General features: G+C 34.2%; 2 protein-coding genes across 2 annotated transcripts in view; one reads left to right on the top strand and one right to left on the bottom strand.

Annotated features, from left to right (window-relative positions):
• The first annotated feature begins 557 nt into the window (after nt 1–557).
• LOC145315580 (dynein light chain roadblock-type 2-like) overlaps nt 558–19751 on the top strand; it is a 96508-nt gene continuing 77314 nt past the window's right edge. The window contains exons 1-2 of the mRNA XM_080155559.1: nt 558–661; nt 1024–1062. Of these exons, the coding sequence (XP_080011685.1) occupies nt 617–661; nt 1024–1062 (84 nt within the window). The 5' untranslated portion in view covers nt 558–616. The remainder of the gene's footprint in view (nt 662–1023; nt 1063–19751) is intronic.
• Nucleotides 8302–10652, bottom strand: LOC145317919 (uncharacterized). The gene has a single exon (XM_080159206.1). It carries the CDS (start codon nt 10592–10594, stop codon nt 8678–8680), a length of 1917 nt encoding a protein of 638 aa, XP_080015332.1. The 5' UTR covers nt 10595–10652; the 3' UTR covers nt 8302–8677.

Genomic DNA, 19751 nt, shown 5'->3' with positions numbered 1-19751 from the left:
AGGTTTTAATATTGTTTTTAGGCTATTTTTTTATAAATAAGTCTGGGTATGGTTTTAGGCTATTTTTCTGCCCTTTGAATATAAAGCTCCTATATGGTAGGGGCGCAGCCACTAGTATAAATATAAAATAAGAAATTTAGCTTTAAGAAATTTAGGGATCTAAAGTGGTAAGACAATGTACACAATAAATTAATTAACACGCCCAATTATAATAATCAAAATTACCTCTTCTTTATTTCACCTTTTATTACTAGTTTGTACCTGCTAATCAAGATTCAATAAAAAATATGCATTTATTAAACTTTGAGGACCACTATAACTTACAGTCCAATGTCCCCTTCTTCACTGACTTTAATTATATTTTTTCAGAAAATTAAATTTCTGTTTACAAAGACGACATTTGAATACATCCTATCTGCAAGAAATTTCTGAATTTAACAACAAACTTTCTGACTTCTTTACATGAAATATAAAATTGTTAAAAAATATGAATAGTGATCTATAATTGTATAATTTTGATTAAAAATTATTGTGATAAACCATCATAAAGTCATAATAGTAAGCTATCTAGAAAGACATCTAAAAAGATATCCATAAAGATAGCTAGATATCCAGAATGGCTGACCCAGAGAAGCCAGCTTCAGTGACTATTAGTGCTCAGGTTTTTACAAACTATTGCCCTCCAAATGGATTTTTTAAATTCAATGAAATCAGATGGAAACACTTAAATAATCGGTGGTTTCTATCAAAATTTCACACCCTTATTTTTAAAAAATAAATTTAAATTAAAGGGATATTATTTTCCCATGCCTACACCTAGCCGAGGGCTCAAACACTCTAGGGCTACTTAGTACCCATTTAAACTTTATTTTAAGCATACGGGGCTTTTCTAAACTTTACCTAACTTAACCTAAATTTAAAAAAAGTTTAAATCAGAGTTCTAAAGGGATAAGACATTGGCCAATAAGTTGTAATAAATAGCTCAATCCAAAAGGATGGCATAAATTTTGTAACTTGTCACAGGTTGAACAAATTTTGAAGAGAATTGGTACAAATACTAAGGTAGGAATAGTTATTTACCGCATCGTAATATAGACATCTTTCCACGGATATTAAAAAGAAAAATTATAAGATGAAAACCAGTTTTGTTAGTCCCTAGGGACCAAAGGCCAAAAACATGTATTTATTTTATGTTTTTAAATTTAATATTCATGGAAAATTGTCGACTGTAATACGATGCTATACATGATTTGTCAGTATGGCTGAAAACCGGTTCTAATCAAGAGGATATTGATAGGTTTGGAAGCCATACTGAAAATATAATTTTATGGCAAAAAAGTTTAGCAGTACGCTGCGGGCCAAAACTGATATCCTATTATATAAAGTAGTAAGGTCTTTTTGTCTGTAGCGAAGGATCTCACTAACCGCTGAACCGATCGGGCTCTCCTTAACAGGGTAGCTTTTCATAGGTCCAGGGAAGGTTTATAACTATTTTGGGGAAATCGCCCCTAAAAAAAATTACCCCCTCAAATATTTTTTCTTACTTTTTCTTTTAAAATTTGAAATAAGAAATTTGGTTATCAAATTCGACTCTCCCCTCAAGTGCCCCCTAGAGGCCTCTAGGGGCGTAGCCGCTAGTAATTAATAAAGAGATAAGTTAAGTTATGTTCTTTTTTGTCTGTATCTTGGCAATAAAGCGCCGCTATTTGCCCTACTGTAAATCATTTCTTTGATTGCACGACCTTTGTCAAGTTGTCCTTCTAGTCAATGTCATGATAGGATCTGTTTTGGGTAAAGACATGTCCTATATTCTTACTATTTATGGCAAGTATTAGCAGTAGGAACCTATTCGGGTATAGTCCCTTTCGTGGCAACGCACCTTAAGAGGCGATTCTTCGTATTTTTCACAGTAGCTTTTCTCCTATTTATAGCACCTGCGGGGGCCTCTAACCCTGAAAAATAAGAAGAATCGCCTCTTAAGGGGCGTTGCCACGAAAGGGACTATTCCCACCTACTCTAATCTCTTTAGTTATGATGCGGTCTTTTAATTGAGATTCAAACCCATCGCCTATCCGACAAAATGTGTCTTTTGCACCACAGTCGTTTTATATTTTACTCATGGATTTAAAGGAATAATACAATGGCCGATAAATGGATATACTTTCCAGATTATTAGACACAAAATTACCCCTTCTGTAGCTCAAACGTTTGAACTTTTAACTAACTAAACCAAGCAATAACAATTCACTAAAGTCCCCAAAGTTTTTAAGCCAACAAATAGAAAACGTTATTATGAAACTTTAGGGATTAGTGTAATAAAAAGCCCATTGTCCCCTCTATCTCTGCATTTTACAAGGCTTTCTTGTTTGTTGGTTTGCAGGTTTTACACTAGTTTTAAAGACAACCTACCCCCCTCAAAAAAAAAAAATTAATAGTGGTGAAGTTTTTGGGTCCACAACTAGCGAATTAAAGGAATACTGTAGGAATAATTTATTATGTTATAATTTTCCCAGAGAAAGATGGAGGAGACAATTGACGAAAAATTAAACTTTCAAGATTCAATATTAATTTTGTTTTCTTTTTGAAAATAATCTTTATCTGCACAAGGGGTTATTCATTTTGTTTTGAGGTTTATAATCTTTTATTGTCCTATCCCTTAAGATCCCTGAAATGTTCCCCTTTCTGTTATGTACTTTAATCCCCCCAAGAGTAATAATTAGCAACCAATCAAATCAACAACAATATTGGATATGCTATTACTTGAATGTTGCACCAGATTTTCATGTACTCTCATAAAGCGCTATTCGCAGCTGGCTAAAATACCCCATCCCCTCTACTCCTACTATATGAACGAACTGAACAATAAAAGAGGTCCATGTTAGCAAGTTAAATTGACGTTATATTTTCCCCTGTCAATATATCCACGTATATCCTATATCCATTACTGTCAAAAAAAAGCTGGCTAAAATACCCCATCCCCTCCACTCCTACTGGATGAACGAACTGAACAATAAATGATGTCCATGTTAGCAAGCTAAATTGACGTTATATTTTCCCCTGTCAATATATCCACGTATATCCTATATCCATTACTGTCAAAAAAGCTGGCTAAAATACCCCATCCCCTCCACTCCTACTGGATGAACGAACTGAACAATAAATGATGTCCATGTTAGCAAGTTAAATTGACGTCATATTTTCCCCTGTCAATATATCCACGTATATCCTATATCCATTACTGTCATAAAAAAGGTGGCTAAAATACCACATTCCCTCCACTCCTACTGGATGAACGAACTGAACAATAAATGAGGTCCTTATTAGCAAGCTAAATTGATGACAATTTATCCCTTGTCATAATATCCACGTATATTCTTATATCCATTATAACCACATTACAAGTTTTAGTAGCAAAGCTTCTCTATAAAAAATAATGTATGTATGATGAAAGTTTCCGCCACTTTGTACGTCCGTCTATTTTATGTTCTTTTAACATGCTTCGCCCCCCGTCCTGAAAACAATTCAGGAATTTTAAGGGATAAGACAATGGCCGATAAATTGTTGTACATCCCCAATAATGATAAACAAAATACCCCTTTTGTAGAAAAGTTTGGACATAGTTAGTTTATACTAGCCAATCAAGTCATAATAAATTTTCTAAAGTTTTTAATCCAACGAAGGAGAGAAAATATTTTAAAAACTTTGGGGACCAGCATAATTTACGGCCCATTATCCTCTCCCTCCCTCATTAACGTCAGTTACCATAAGAAAACAATGATTTATTAAAATAATAACAAAAAAACAGCAATAACATTGAATAACAAATAACTTTTTTTTACATATTTACAATTATAACAATCAAAACACATAAAATATAAACTACATAATTTATAATATAATAATAAATAATTTCTTTTAAGCATTATCTTTTAAAAATGCCAATTTAAGGAACATTAAATAATATATATATCACTTTTTATTACGTATATAAGTAAAATAAGTATTTTTTCTAAAACTTATATAAGTAAAAAAATCAGTAAAAATGAAAAATAAATTGATGTGCTCCCCCATTTATAATAATCAAAGTTATCCCTTCTGTAAATAAAAATTCAATAAAAATTCCAGTTTTTAAGCCATCAAATAAGAGAGCCTTTTATCAAATATTGTCTAAAATTTTAGTTCTACTGTCCCCTTCCTACCTGAGATAGGCAGACTATTAATACGTGATTGCAGTTTAATTTTTGCTTACAAGAAAACTTAACTCCATAGTAAATGTCTGCGAGTTAATTTATATTTATAGCCAGAAAGAGAGAGAGGACTGTTTGTTACACTAGTCCCCAAAGTATTATAAAAGCGTTTTCTTATTCGTTGGATTACAACTTTGGGGACTTTAGTGAATTTTGATGGATCATTAAGTTGAGCGTAAAAACGTTTTTATCACCAATTTTAATCTACTGAAAGGATAATTCTGCATATCATCATTGGGGATATGCATAAATTTATCGGCCATTGTCTTATCCATTCAGATCCCTGATATATAGCCAATATATGTCGCCAGTAGGATCAAATCCAAAGACAAAAATATATCCCACATACAGCCTCTAATTGTACAGCTCTTGGTTACCCAAAGTTTTATAACCTTCGTTGGCTCAAAAAGTTTGGGGACTTTTATTAAACTTTGATTAGTTTGTTCCAAACGAGCAGTAAATAAACTTTTTATAAATAAGGTTACTCTGCAGAAGAGGTATTTTTCTTTAAAATTTTTTGGGTGTATATCAATTAATCGTTCCATTGACTTTTCCCTGTACAATCAAACATACACACAGACACAGTAAGACATACAGACAGACAGGATAAACATATAGTTGCTACGCTTCCTAATATAATATAAACAGTTCAGAAATGTTAAATTGTCAAAATCGATATAATATTACTTGGATGTTGCACCAGATTTTTATATACTCTGATAAATTAACGCTTGCAGCTGGCTAAAATAACGATACAAAATATCCACCCCCTTTTACCCCATCCGCTCCCCTCCTACTAGATGAACGAACGTCCGTCCGTCCGTCCGTAACGGATAGCTTTTTTCGTTAATTTAGGCATGTTAGAATTGTCCTATTGATTTCAAACTTTGCATGGTGATTCCTGTAGAAGTTAGGTACGAGTTAGAAAGCATAGCCACTCTATAATCATTACCAGAATGTCCGTACGTCTATTTCAAACATGTTGATTTTTTTTTACATTTTTAACAATAAATGTGACCTAATTATCCGATTGGTCTGATTTTTGGTATACTGATTTCTGGGACAACAAAGTACAATATTATAAGCGAAGCAACTCTATAATCAAGTCCTAAAAATGTAAGTATGTCCATAAACATTATCCTGTATCAAGCAGTTTTTCAACAAATTTACTTATAATTTTGCTTTGACTCTTTTACATTTACATTCTGATTATTCAGTTCTGACATTATACAAGTGTTAATGTTTCCCTGTCAATATATCCACGTATATCATATATCCATATCATTTTTGTCAAAAAAATACCAGAAATTAATTTCCTCAAAGTGGTTTTACTCGGTCAGGGATCTTAAGGGATAAGACAATGGACGATAAATTGATCAAACAAATTTACCCATTCTGTAGATTATAATTATTGGTAGATTAGTTTAGAATATCCTAGTTTCAAACCCAACAAAGTACCCAAAGTTTTTTTTGGCCACAAATGAAAAAAATGTGTTTAAAAAACTTTGGATACCAGAATAGTTTACATTCCATAGCTTTCAAAATCCACTAAATAATAACTGCCCTTTCATTCCAAAAAGTGTACAATATTGTGGTCGGACAGTTCCTACACTGTGTTTTTTGGTCCAATTGGCTAATATATATTTTCTTTATTTATTTTAACTACTATCCATAAACAAACAAGGATGACAACTTCCATAAAAGCGAAGCACTGAAACGGTAGGACAAACGGACATTAACACTTGTATAGTGTCAGAAATGAATAATCAGAATATAAATGTATAAGATTTGAAGCAAAATTGTAAGTAAATTTGTTGAAAAACTGCTTGATACAGGATAATGTTTATGGACATACTTACATTTTTAGGACTTGATTATAGAGTTGCTTCGCTTATAACAGTATACTTTGTTGTACGGACATTCTGGTAATAATTATAGAGTTGCTATGCTTTCTAAATCATACTTAACTATTAAATTAATCACCATGCAAAGTTTGAAATCGATAGGACAATTCTAACATGCTTTAATTAATGAAAAAAGCTATCCGTTACGGACGGACCGACCCTAATTATAGAAAAGCTTGGCTTTTAAAAATACCCCTTATCAAGATAATCAAGATTTAATAAAAGTCCCCATAGTTTTTTAAGCTTACGAATAAGAGAACACGTTTATAAAACATTAAATACAAATGTAAATTACAACCCAACCCACCTTGCAACCCCCCATTTGCAAATTTCTGTGCATGCGTCCGAATGTTAGGGATCTAAATGGATAAGACAATGGCCGATAAATTGGTGTACATCCACAATAAAGAAAACCCCTTTGAAGATCACAATTAGTAGTTGAACACTCAACTTAATTAATCAACTAATCAAAATCCAATAAAAGTCCTCAATCTCGTTAAGCCAACGAATGAGAAAATTTTATTATAAAACTTTGGGGACTAGTGCAATAAAAAGCCCATTGTCCCCTCCCTTCCTATCCGAATGCATATAAAAAGATATTTATTAATTTCTTTTTTCTCCTTGAAATATAATTTCTTAAGATTCGATTGTTGCGTTTATTTATATTCAAACGTTTGCACCAAAAATATGAAAATAGAAATAGCAAAAGATTCTTTTAAACGTCTTGAGCCTCTTCGGCCTTAACCTATAAGAGTGTGTTATGGTTAAAACAATTACCTATATTTCATTCTATACTAATATTTAATATCAAAGTTTAGTTTAAATCCCAAATAAAATAATACTTTAAGGTTTAAAAAAATAAAAAAAGTATTCTCTAATATGGCTTCAAAACCGATTAATTTCCGCTGGATTAGAACGGTTTCTCAGCCATACTGAAAAATCATGCATAGCATCGTATTACAGACAATTTTCCATGAATGAAAAAAATCATTAAATTAAAACCAGTTTTGTTAGTCCGGAGTGGCAGAAGGGTTCAAATCTTATAACTATTCATTTTAATATCCGCGGAAAGCTGTCTATTATACGATGCAACAAATAGCTATTAATTTTTTCGTATTTTATTATAGAAACTCTTATTTTTTTCTTTATATTGACAATTAATAAATAGTGTAACATAAATAAATTGTCAAACCCGACCTTAACATTGAACAGCAGGGATCTAAGGGATAAGACAATGGGGGATACATTTGTATATACCTTCCAATTGTGATAAACAAAATGTCCCCTTATGTAGAAATTATTGGTTGAAAAGATTGGACATTGTTACTGTTTTTTACACTAGTCCCCAAAGTTTTATAATATCGTTTTTCTTATTAATTTGCTTTACAACATTAGGGACTTTGATTGTATTTTAATTGGTTGGTTCATTAAGTTGGTGTGCAAACTTTTCAACCACTGATTGCAATCTACTGAAGGGGTAATTTTGTGTATTACAATTAAGGATGCAAATCAATTTTTCGGACATTGTCTTATCCCTTTAGATCTTTATATTGTTAAAACAAGTTTGACAACATCCATGATAGCTAAAGTAGTAATATAAATCCTTGTTTAAAAGTAACAGAATGTATTGTGTCTCTCTATCTGTCTGTATCAAAGGATCTTGCTAACCGCTGATCTGATATGGTTCTCCTTTACAATTAAGATTCTTGTACGTCCTAGGAAGGTTTATAACTTTTTAGGGAAGGGTAGTAACACTCTTGAAAGAAAAATAACCCTTAGGAAAAAAATGACCCTCCAAAGAAAATGTTTAACTTTTCTTTTTTAACCCAAAATTTAAAATGGGAGTTTTGTCGACTAAACAACCCTCACCCCAAGTGCCAATAGAGGCCTCTAGGTGCGTAGAAGCCAGTATTAAATAATGTATGATACTTTTTAAAAACTGAACTTGGATATTAAACAATCTCTATAGAATTGAAAGCCTAAAAATGTAGTCTTTTTTAAAGATAGTAAAGAATTTAAAAATTTTATATTTTTTTTGCAAGATTTAGTTATATAGTAAAATATATGATTAAAATTGATTGCAATCTTTTCTTTCAAACTAAATTAAGACTTTAATTACTATATATAAAAAAAAACTATTTTCACTTACAATTAAAACTATAATAATTATGACAAATTATAGGACTCTACAAAACCAACAACATCCATAAGAAGCGCAGCAATAACAATCATTTATTTTTTAAAAGATTTTGTACAATTACATCCCCAATGATGACGAACAAAATTTATTCAAATTTGTAGATTACTGCTTGAAAATTTTGGTAACTGATAGTTTTTGAACCAACCAATCAAGATTTATTAAAAGTACCCAAAGTTATAAAACTTTGGGTACCAGTAAAATTTACAGCCAAATGTCCCATCTATCCTTGGATAATGTAGAATCTATGCCACCGTCAGACTGACGTCAGGACGTACTTTAATTAAAGAGTAGCTGCGCTACTAAAATAAACGTATATACAACAACAATCACGTATTGAAGAAGTCAATAATGGGATGATAACCATAATTAACAACCTCGTCAGATTTATCATTCGAATCATTGTCAATTGTTTCTAGTTCAGCTTTGTTAGCATTATTATTACTTTTAGCAGTGTCTAATTTTATACTCTCATACTTGTTTAGCGGATTACTACTTTCTTGTTGACTGTTTGGCGTTGTTTGTGGGACGCCGTTGGCGTTAAAGCCATCGCCACGGCGGATGGACGAATATCTGCCGCCGTTCTGGGGCGGGATGACTTGTGTGCTACTACTAACGGTTTGCTCCTTTTTCCGCCGGTAGCGGAACGGCGTTTTTGTTTGGTATTTGGGGCCGGCTGCAAATTGGCTGTTCCCGCCGTTGTTTGCGTTGATAACGGGTTGATACGGCGTTGGGGTTGGCCGTTTTGGACTGTTATTTCCGCCATTGCCTAAATTTACCGCCATTGGCGGTTGTGAAACAGAGGCAGCTGTTGAAAAGCGGTTGGGCACACGATTATTATTGGCGGCTGCCAAACTTGGCTGTGTTGTTAGGGCTGACGGCGGCGAGGCTGATATTCCCTCGCGGCGGACAAACTGACCGCTAGATTGGCTCTGCCTTCTCGGCGGCCGGCTGCTGCCAAATGTGTTAAAATCTTTCAGATCATCACTGATAGCTTGCATAAACTGTTCTAATTCAGCTTGAGGATTAAAATCTGAAATAAAATTATCCAGAGAATTGACAACAGGAAGATTGCTTGGTTGTGCTGGCACCTGCGGCTTTTGCGGAAACTTATTACTACTAAACTGCGGCTTGGCTATTGATGGCCGTGGAGCGGCTGGCTGCGCCGGAGATGTGGGAAAGTTGCCGTGATCTTGTTTGCCTTTCTTGCCCTGGCCCAGCGGCGGATACACATAGCTGTAGCCCATTATATGGCAGGAACAACAGGTGGGCACTTTGTAGATGTCCATGTGTAGTCCCCGGGCCTTGTTCCAGGACAACAGGCGGTGGTAGTTGTACACCTGGCTGCACTGGGACTTGTAGTGGTGGCTCACATAGCTGCAGCTGCCCCCCGGCTGCAGACATTTCTCCATACGCAGCGTTTGTGTGTAGTCGTTTACGTTCACTATATCTTTCCACTCGCCTTGCGCCGTTTTGCCGCGCTTTGGCTTCGCATACTTGATCTCGGACGGGCAGAGGAAACCGCCGTCGGTGGCAAAGTCACGTGTGTCGGTGTCCTGCCGCCGTTGTCCGGCCAACTGCGGCTGCGGCTGGTTGCCATAATAATGTGCCAGGGTATAGGTAGATTCTTGGTTGGAGCTTACGCCGTCGATTAGATCATCTGCCGATTGGTCGATAACATCGGCAATAAGATCACTGCTTGCCCGCCGATTGGCGCCAATTTGCGACATAATCTCGCCAATGGGATAGTTATCAACTTCTAGACACAGATCATTGGTGTAATAATCGCACTGTGATTTTGTTGGTGGTTTTGAGGGTATTGCGGTTGCGGCAAATGACGGGTGTGACGCCGTTTTAACGGATTCGCCGCTGACACTGTCACTAATAGCAGCCGGCACCGGCCTGCGGGTGGCAAGTTTGGGCTGGGTAGGCTTGCTTTTCTTCAACCCTGTATAGCCTTGGGTTTGCAGTTGGTTGTGACCGATAGAGTTTGGGGGAAAATGTAATGGTGGAGGGGGGATGTTGGGTGCCACCCCCTTGAGTCCTGTACCTGGCAGCCGCAGCCCACGGCGGCGGAAGTTGTAATTATAGCGGCCGCCACCATTTGGAAGACCGTTTTGGCCGCCCATTCCTGGCCGGCGGCGGCGGTACGGCCGACGGCGATGCATAAATGGCCGTCCGCCTTCTCCAGGCCGTTGCATGTACTTTTCCGGCGATGGTAATAGTTCAATGCCGCCATCGTCCATTCGTGGCTCTGCGGTTTGTAAATCGGCCGTGTCGTTATAGTAATCACTTGAGTCTTCATAATCTGTATCAAAAGTCATTCTATGCTACTCCTATACTACTTTAGCTGAATTATTAAAATGAGAGAAAACTTTATAAAAGTGGCAGGATGTTTGTGTGTCTGTTATAACCGAAAGATTTAACAAAAATAAATTGGAGGGATGATTAATTTGACACAATAAAAACTGTCCCGAATTTGTATTAATTTTGAGGAACACGACTCCAGTGACGTCATATTTTTCTTTCCCGAAAAAGGGAAGGGGGGAAGAAAATCTCTTCAAAAGAGATGGGGAAAACCCCCTTTTCTCCCATCTCTTTTTTATTCCCTCCTTCCCTTTTTTTTCTTTCCCCCTTCCCTTTTTTTTCTTTCCCCCTCCCCTTTTTCGGGAAAGAAAAATATGACGTAACTGGAGTCGTGTTCCTCAAAATTAATACAAATTCGGGACAGTTTTTATTGTGTCATTAATTTCCATGGGCCATTTTAAACAGGGGGGGGGGGGGGTGTAGGAACCATTTCCAAATAGATAGAATAACCAGGGAGGGAAGAGACACTGGGCTGTTTATTACAGCAGTCCCCAAAGTTATATAATAACGTTGGGGTCTTTGAGAACTTTGAATTTTTATTGGGTGGTTCATTAAGTTGAGTGTCCAAATGTTTCAACCCCTAATTAAAATCTAGAAATTTGTGTATCATCATTGGGGATGTACATCAATTTATCGGCTATTATCTTATCCCTTTAGATCCCTGAGAAAAACATAGAATGTTCCTTTGTCAGTAACAGTATCGACATAGTAATCATCATAATAATCCTCATCTACATCCATTGTAGTACCATTGACATCAACTATTTCTTCATAATCCTAAAAAGAAGTTAAAATAAGTTTTCATCAAAACTAATTCCTATTTTTAAAAAAGGATGACATCATCCATAAAATTGATTCTCTGAAATAGAATGACAAACGAACATTAACGCTTGTAGAGTGTCAGAACTGAACAAGCTGAATACTAATGCATCTAAACAAAATTGTAAAAAATTTAAAGTCTTAAATACATCAATTTTGAAGGGAAAAAATTGGAATTTATACTTTATATCTATTTTATATGTCTAATTATATATCTTTCTATCTTTTATTTATATATCTATTTGTCTGTCAATATGTCTGTCCACTTACAACTCAACTGATAAGGTTCTCTTTTACAGTGAAGCGTCACAACACATATTTATAGAAAAGCTTAGAAATATATTTATGTAAGTATCAAATATTTAACAAATTAACATTAACACCTTATGATAAAAAATTTAAGCAAATATTTATCATTTTTCTCATGTCAGACGTAGATAGATAATGTAGATAGAGAGATGGATATATAGATAGATAGATTGATTGATAGATAACTAGATAGATCGATAAACAGGCAGATAGATACAGTGTGGGGCAAATAAGACCGGACAAACTTTAAACGGCCATTGCGACAAAACTACTTGACCAATCAGGACGTTTGACCACACTATAAAAAGCTTAGGTAATGACCTTTTAGCACAAAAAATCTTTGGACGAAGATGGACGTGTACAACGAGCTGGCCGCGCATATGTTCAACAAGGCAGATTCCAAATGCGCCGGTGGTTTAATCTGGATTCTCGACTAGTGCCCACTAAATCTGACCTCAGCCCATCTGTAGGTGAGGTAGAGTTATGCAACTTACTGGGGATACTGTTAGATACATAATTAAGACACTAGAAAAGACTAGAGCTCTCTATCTGAAATGGCTTGGACTTAGTACTCCAGCAAAGTGAAACGGGGCAGATTTTGAGTCTTCTTGACTTCAGGGACCCATATTGAACTTTAAAACTCATTTTAGACTATGGGTTGCGCTGACAACCCTAGCTGAAACTGCATGCCATTTCTAAAAAGGTAAAGAACGTCGTTCTAGCTCAACTGTGGTCGAAATAAGAGCCTCCGTGTATAAGGGTAGCTTGAAAGTTGGGCGAATTTGGATCCTACGGTTACTCACGTTCCTAAGGAAATGTGGTCTTACAGAAGCCCGATCTTTTTTCAATGGACTTTTGGGCCTAGGGCTACTTTGAAGCATGCACCAACAGACGTGTCCATACCACAAAGACCTCCCTCATTGCAACTATCAAGGAGAATTACGCCAGCTTGGACAGGTACATTTTGATCTGGACCTGCCGGCGGTTGAGGAGGCGGGTAGAGGCGGTGATTAAGGCTGGCGGCGATTTTATTGAATAATCTAATAGTCATATACCTATTTTGCTTGCCAGTTTTTAAAATTCAATAAAATCTTTAAAATTTACGATTTTATGTTCATTTGTTTAGAAGTTAGAATTTGTCCGGTCTTATTTGCCCCACCCTGTATATAGATGGATATATGAACTATTGAAGATACAAAGTTAGAAAAAAGATATATAGAAAGATAAATAGACAGAAAATTAAATACTTAAATATATAGATAGTTAGATAGAAAGATAATGTTAGATTGATTAGAATAATAAATAGATAAATAGATGGTAAAATAGACAGACAGATGAATAGAAACAGAGAGTTTGTTTGATAGAAACATAGATAGATAGATAAACAGATGGATAGATAGATAGATACATAGATTGATTGATAAACAGATGGATTTATAGATAAATAGATAGATAGATAAACAGATGTATCGATCGATAAATAGATAAACAGATGGATAGATAGATAGATACATAGATAAATAAAGAGATGGATAGATACATAGATTGATGGATAAACAGATAGATAGATAAACAGATGGATAGATAGATAGATACATAGATTGATTGATAAACAGATGGATTTATAGATAAATAGATAGACAGATAAACATATTATAAATAGATACATAGATTGATAGAAAAATAGAGAGATTTTGAGATAGATAGACAGATAGATAGATAAACATATGGATAGATAGATAATTAAAATTCTCATTGCTGCCATAAATTTTTATTGTCAGTTTCCTTGTTGTATTTTTTCAGAGACCACAAGGATATAGCAATGCAAGATTAATAGTTTCCTAGTTGTGTATTTGTCAGGGACTACAAGGATATATCAATACAAGATTAATAGTTTCCTTGTTGTGTATTTGTCAGGGACTACAAGGATATATCAATACAAGATTAATAGTTTCCTAGTTGTGTATTTGTCAGGGACTACAAGGATATATCAATACAAGATTAATAGTTTCCTTGTTGTGTATTTGTCAGGGACTACAAGGATATATCAATACAAGATTAATAGTTTCCTAGTTGTGTATTTGTCAGGGACTACAAGGATATAGCAATGCAAGATTAATAGTTTCCTAGTTGTGTATTTGTCAGGGACTACAAGGATATATCAATACAAGATTAATAGTTTCCTAGTTGTGTATTTGTCAGGGACTACAAGGATATATCAATGCAAGATTAATAGTTTCCTAGTTGTGTATTTGTCAGGGACTACAAGGATATATCAATACAAGATTAATAGTTTCCTAGTTGTGTATTTGTCAGGGACTACAAGGATATATCAATGCAAGATTAATAGTTTCCTTGTTGTGTATTTGTCAGGGACTACAAGGATATAGCAATACAAGATTAATAGTTTCCTAGTTGTGTATTTGTCAGGGACTACAAGAATATATCAATGCAAGATTAATAGTTTCCTAGTTGTGTATTTGTCAGGGACTACAAGGATATATCAATGCAAGATTAATAGTTTCCTAGTTGTGTATTTGTCAGGGACTACAAGGATATATCAATGCAAGATTAATAGTTTCCTAGTTGTGTATTTGTCAGGGACTACAAGGATATATCAATACAAGATTAATAGTTTCCTAGTTGTGTATTTGTCAGGGACTACAAGGATATATCAATACAAGATTAATAGTTTCCTTGTTGTGTATTTGTCAGGGACTACAAGGATATATCAATACAAGATTAATAGTTTCCTAGTTGTGTATTTGTCAGGGACTACAAGGATATAGCAATGCAAGATTAATAGTTTCCTAGTTGTGTATTTGTCAGGGACTACAAGGATATATCAATACAAGATTAATAGTTTCCTTGTTGTGTATTTGTCAGGGACTACAAGGATATATCAATACAAGATTAATAGTTTCCTAGTTGTGTATTTGTCAGGGACTACAAGGATATAGCAATGCAAGATTAATAGTTTCCTAGTTGTGTATTTGTCAGGGACTACAAGGATATATCAATACAAGATTAATAGTTTCCTAGTTGTGTATTTGTCAGGGACTACAAGGATATATCAATGCAAGATTAATAGTTTCCTAGTTGTGTATTTGTCAGGGACTACAAGGATATATCAATACAAGATTAATAGTTTCCTAGTTGTGTATTTGTCAGGGACTACAAGGATATATCAATGCAAGATTAATAGTTTCCTTGTTGTGTATTTGTCAGGGACTACAAGGATATAGCAATACAAGATTAATAGTTTCCTAGTTGTGTATTTGTCAGGGACTACAAGAATATATCAATACAAGATTAATAGTTTCCTTGTTGTAGTTTCAGGGACTACAAGGATATATCAATGCAAGATTAATAGTTTCCTTGTTGTAGATTTGTCAGGGACTACAAGGATATATCAATGTAAGATTAATAGTTTCCTTGTTGTAAATTTGTCAGGGACTACAAGGATATATCAATGCAAGATTAATAGTTTCCTTGTTGTAGTTTCAGGGACTACAAGGATATATTAATGCAGATTAATAGATTTCTAGTCAGCGAAGCCACTCTATATATAATTATGTCCTTCTGCCTGTCTGTCTGAAATTCCTTTGGTACTTGTTCAGAGATTTATAATTTTATAAGTCAAGGTATTTCTGTCATGCATATGGTAAAACAGCAGTGAATTAATTTTAAAGTCTGTTAAATTTTAGGGGAAGAAACCAAAATCCACAATGGGTGCATTCCCTCAAAGGGCAAAGGGAGCACAGAAACACCCTCTTATTTTTAAAAAAAATTATTAAAAATAATAAAATGGGTGATTTTTGGGGGCAACCCTATATCCAATATAACTTAAAGTAAATAAACAAAGTTTCTATGCTTTACTAGGCACTTTGAGAAACCAACAAATAATTTATCTTCAACTGACTCATCCCTTGCTCCCTGTTTTATAATAGATAGAAAAAAATGCTTAATAACTTTGTAATCCAAATTTTATTTTTCTCTCTTTCTTTCTTTTTTCACTCACTCTCTCTCTCTCTCTTACTCCTTTTCTTATATCTATCTATTCATCCACCAATCCAACTATCAATCCATCTATCAATCCATATATCAATCCATCTATCAATCCATCTATGAATCCATCTATCAATTCATCTATCTGATCATCTATTTATCAATTCATTTATTCATCCATCTATCTGATCATCTATCTATCAATCCATCTTTCTAAGTATCTATCTATCAATCAATTTATCCATCTATCTAAGTATCTATCCATCAATCTATCCATTAACCTAACTATCCATCCATCTATCTATCCACCCATCTATCCATCCAACTATCTATTCTTTTTTTCTATTTATTCATCTATCTATACATTTATCTATCTGTCTTTCCCTTTAAATTTGTATTTAAAAGTCATGAAGAGCATTAATAAAGCAATTAGATGATTTTCTATTTTAATGTTAGCGAAATAACTCTTTTCATTCAATATGAAATATTCTGTTACAGATTTAAATTTTTTCAACAACAATTATGATTACAAATTTACCCCTTCCGGAGGTTAAAATGCTTGGTGAAACATAGTTGGACTCTGATAGTTTGTATCAATCAATCATTTAATAAAAATGCCCAAAATTTTTAGAACATCAAATCGAGAGATAGTTTTTAAAACTTTGGGGACCAGTGTATTTTTCAGTCTAATGCCCCTTCTCTCCCAGATTTCATGGATACTGTCATCCTTGTTTATATGTTATATTAAAATAAAATAGTCTATATTTATTAGATGACTTTTGTTATTTAAAACTTATATAATTAATAATTACATCCTATAATAAAAGCTAGTATTAGAATTCTTTTTGTTCCTATTTGTTTTTAAAAGTGAAGCTTTTCTATGATAAGGGTCGGTCGGTCCGTCCGTCCGTCCGTAACGGATATCTTTTTGCGTCAATTTAGGCATGTTAGAATTGTCCTATCGATTTCAAACTTTGCATGGTGAGTTCTGTAGTAGTTAGGTACGATTTAGAAAGCGTAGCAACTCAATAATCATTACCAAAATTTCCGTAGGTCCCTTTTAAATGTGATGATTTTTGGTATACAGATTCCTGGGACAACAAAGTACAATATTATAAGCAAAGCAACTCTATAATCAAGTCCTAAAAATGGAAGTATTTCCATAAACATTATTCTGTATCAAGCAGTTTTTCAACAAATTTACAATTTTGCTTTGACTCTTATTCTGATTATTCAGTTCTGACACTATACTAGTGTTAATGTCCGTTTGTCCTACCGTTTCAGTGCTTCGCTTTTATGGATGTTGATATCCTTGTTTCTTTTAAAGTAAGTTAAATATTAGATGCTCATTGATGTTGGGATCTTTACAAAAATGCAGCAGCAGCCGAGAAATTCACATTTATTTCGTACGGACGGACAAACATTGTTAGTCATACAGTAGTACTAAGGACTACTAAGGATAAATTATCGGAATCTAAAGGGATAAATTAATGTACATCACCAATGCTGATACACGAAATTACCCCTTTCTGTAAAATTTAAAAAAAAGTCCTTATAACTTTGGGGACTAGTGTAATAAACATCCCAGTGTCCTCTCCCTTTCTGGTAAATTCAGAACATCTAGAAACCGCATGTTGGGTTTTCCATTTTAATTTCAATGTCGCCAAGTTGCAAAGCTACTCTATAAGTATATAATGTTTAAAAAACTGTAAGGTTAGAAGGAACCTAGTAATAGTGTCTAACTTTTTATCTTTGTGACGTAACAAAAATCCATCTCTTTTTTAGGGGTTTCCTTTCCCACCTCCCCTCTCATCCTTCGATTTTTGTTACGTCACAAAGATAAAAAGTTAGACACTATTACTAGGTTCGGTTAGAAGTCTACAATCAATCAATTAACAGATGCACCCCTAGCCTCTAGGGGCCTAATTATTGTGTGAAGAAGTTCATGGCCATAAGCCTACAACCACAAGGCCCATTCTAAACTTCCCTGAAAAGTTGTTTAACTTACAACTCCCTGGCAAAATCCTTTGTACGCCACTGGTCTTTATAATGTTTTTATGGTAATCCGTTTTTTCATATTTAAATCGTTGTCATTTTTTTTTTTTAGTTCTTTAAGTTTTCTTTTATGGATGTTGTCATCTTTGCTCAGAACGCCAAAGCTTTTATTTTGAGGGGGAAAAATAAGGGGTATTAATAGCTTGAGTGGGATAATCTACTCTATTTTTAAATTTGTAAGGGGGTAGAAAACGATCGGTTTCAAAGTTTTAGGGGTAAACACCCTTGGACTTCTATGTCCTTGCTTATGTGCATTTTTATGTCTGTGTGCAATGACTTGCTTTAACCATTAGCTGCTCTGCTGTATGTTTTACTCGCGGCTACGCCCCTAGCATCTAGGGGATCTGTATTTGAAGGGGAAGAAAGTGGCTATAAAAATACCTTAAAACCTTCCCAAAGAATCAAATCTGAAAATAAAATAGCCTAAAACCATCGCAGGACCTATGTAAAGCTTGCCTTAAATTCATAACCCAATCGGTTCAGTAGTCCAATTAGTTAAGAAATCTTAAGTTTCAGAAAAAAACCTCTACTACTTTATATAATAGGACTAGCGGCTACGACCCTAGAGGCCTCTAGGGGCACTTGAGGTAACGGGGAGTTAATTTCAACCCCTCCATTTTTTATTTTAGTTTCAAAAAGGAAAAGTAAAAACAAATAGGAAGTGAAATATTTTGAGAGGAATTGGTGGTAATATCCCCCAAAATAGCTTAAAACCTTGAAAAGCTACACTCTTGTATAAAACTTTGGGTGCCAGATATTTAATTTACCAATGTCCCCTCCCTGCCTGAGAGTACATGACCCTGACCACAATGAGACAGCCTTGACAAGAAAAATCAAGGTTGCATAAAATTTTACTGTTATGCTCATTGAATATTTTTTAGACATTTTTTTTCAAAATAATATTTCATAATCAAAATTCTACAGAAATTAAACGCAGGGATCTTAAGGGATAAGACAATTGATGGTAAATTGATGTACATCGCCAATTATTATTAAGAAAATAATCTTTTGTTTATTTAGGTTACGGATAGAACAGTTTTAACACGTCTATATTTAATAAAAGTCATAAACTTTTTTGATCAACTAATGAGAGTATGCCTTTTAACAAGGATGACAACATCCATAAAAGCGAAGCACTGAAACGGTAGGACGAACGGACATTAACACTTGTATAGTGTCTGAACTGAATAATCAGAATATAAAAGTATAAGAGTCGAAGCAAAATTGTAAGTAAATTTGTTGAAAAACTGCTTGATACAGGATTATGTTTATGGACATACTTACATTTTTAGGACTTGATTATAGAGTTGCTTCGCTTATAAAATTGTTCTTTGTTGTCCCAGAAATCAATATACCAAAAATCAGATCAAACGGATAATTAGATCACATAAAAATTTGTTGTTGAAAAAGTAGAAAAATCAACATGTTTAAAATGGACGTACGGACATTCTGGTAATGATTAAAGAGTTGCTACGCTTTCTAAATCGTACCTAACTACTACAGGAATCACCATGCAAAGTTTGAAATCGATAGAACAATTCTAACATGCCTAAATTAACGAATAAAAGCTATCTATCTTGGACGGATGGACGGACCGACCCTAGTTATAGAAAAGCTTCGCTTTTAAAAACTTTCGGGACAGTTAACAATAGTAAATGCCCCCTCCTTTCTGAAATTAAACGGCAATTTTTTATATGAGTTTTAAAAAATAGTAAAAAATGTTAAAAAAAATAGTAAAAAATGTTAAAAAACCTAATGGATGATATGTAAGATATGACTTTTGATTAATTCCTTTATAAAGTTGATATAAACTAAAGACTTTTTAGTTTCGGAAAATAAGATTAA

Source organism: Acartia tonsa, chromosome 4 (assembly GCF_053477335.1).
Source record: "Acartia tonsa isolate MP-2025a chromosome 4, ASM5347733v1, whole genome shotgun sequence".
Taxonomy (NCBI): domain Eukaryota; kingdom Metazoa; phylum Arthropoda; class Copepoda; order Calanoida; family Acartiidae; genus Acartia; species Acartia tonsa.
Note: the sequence above shows the minus strand (reverse complement) of the source record. Positions and strands in the feature narration are given on the sequence as shown.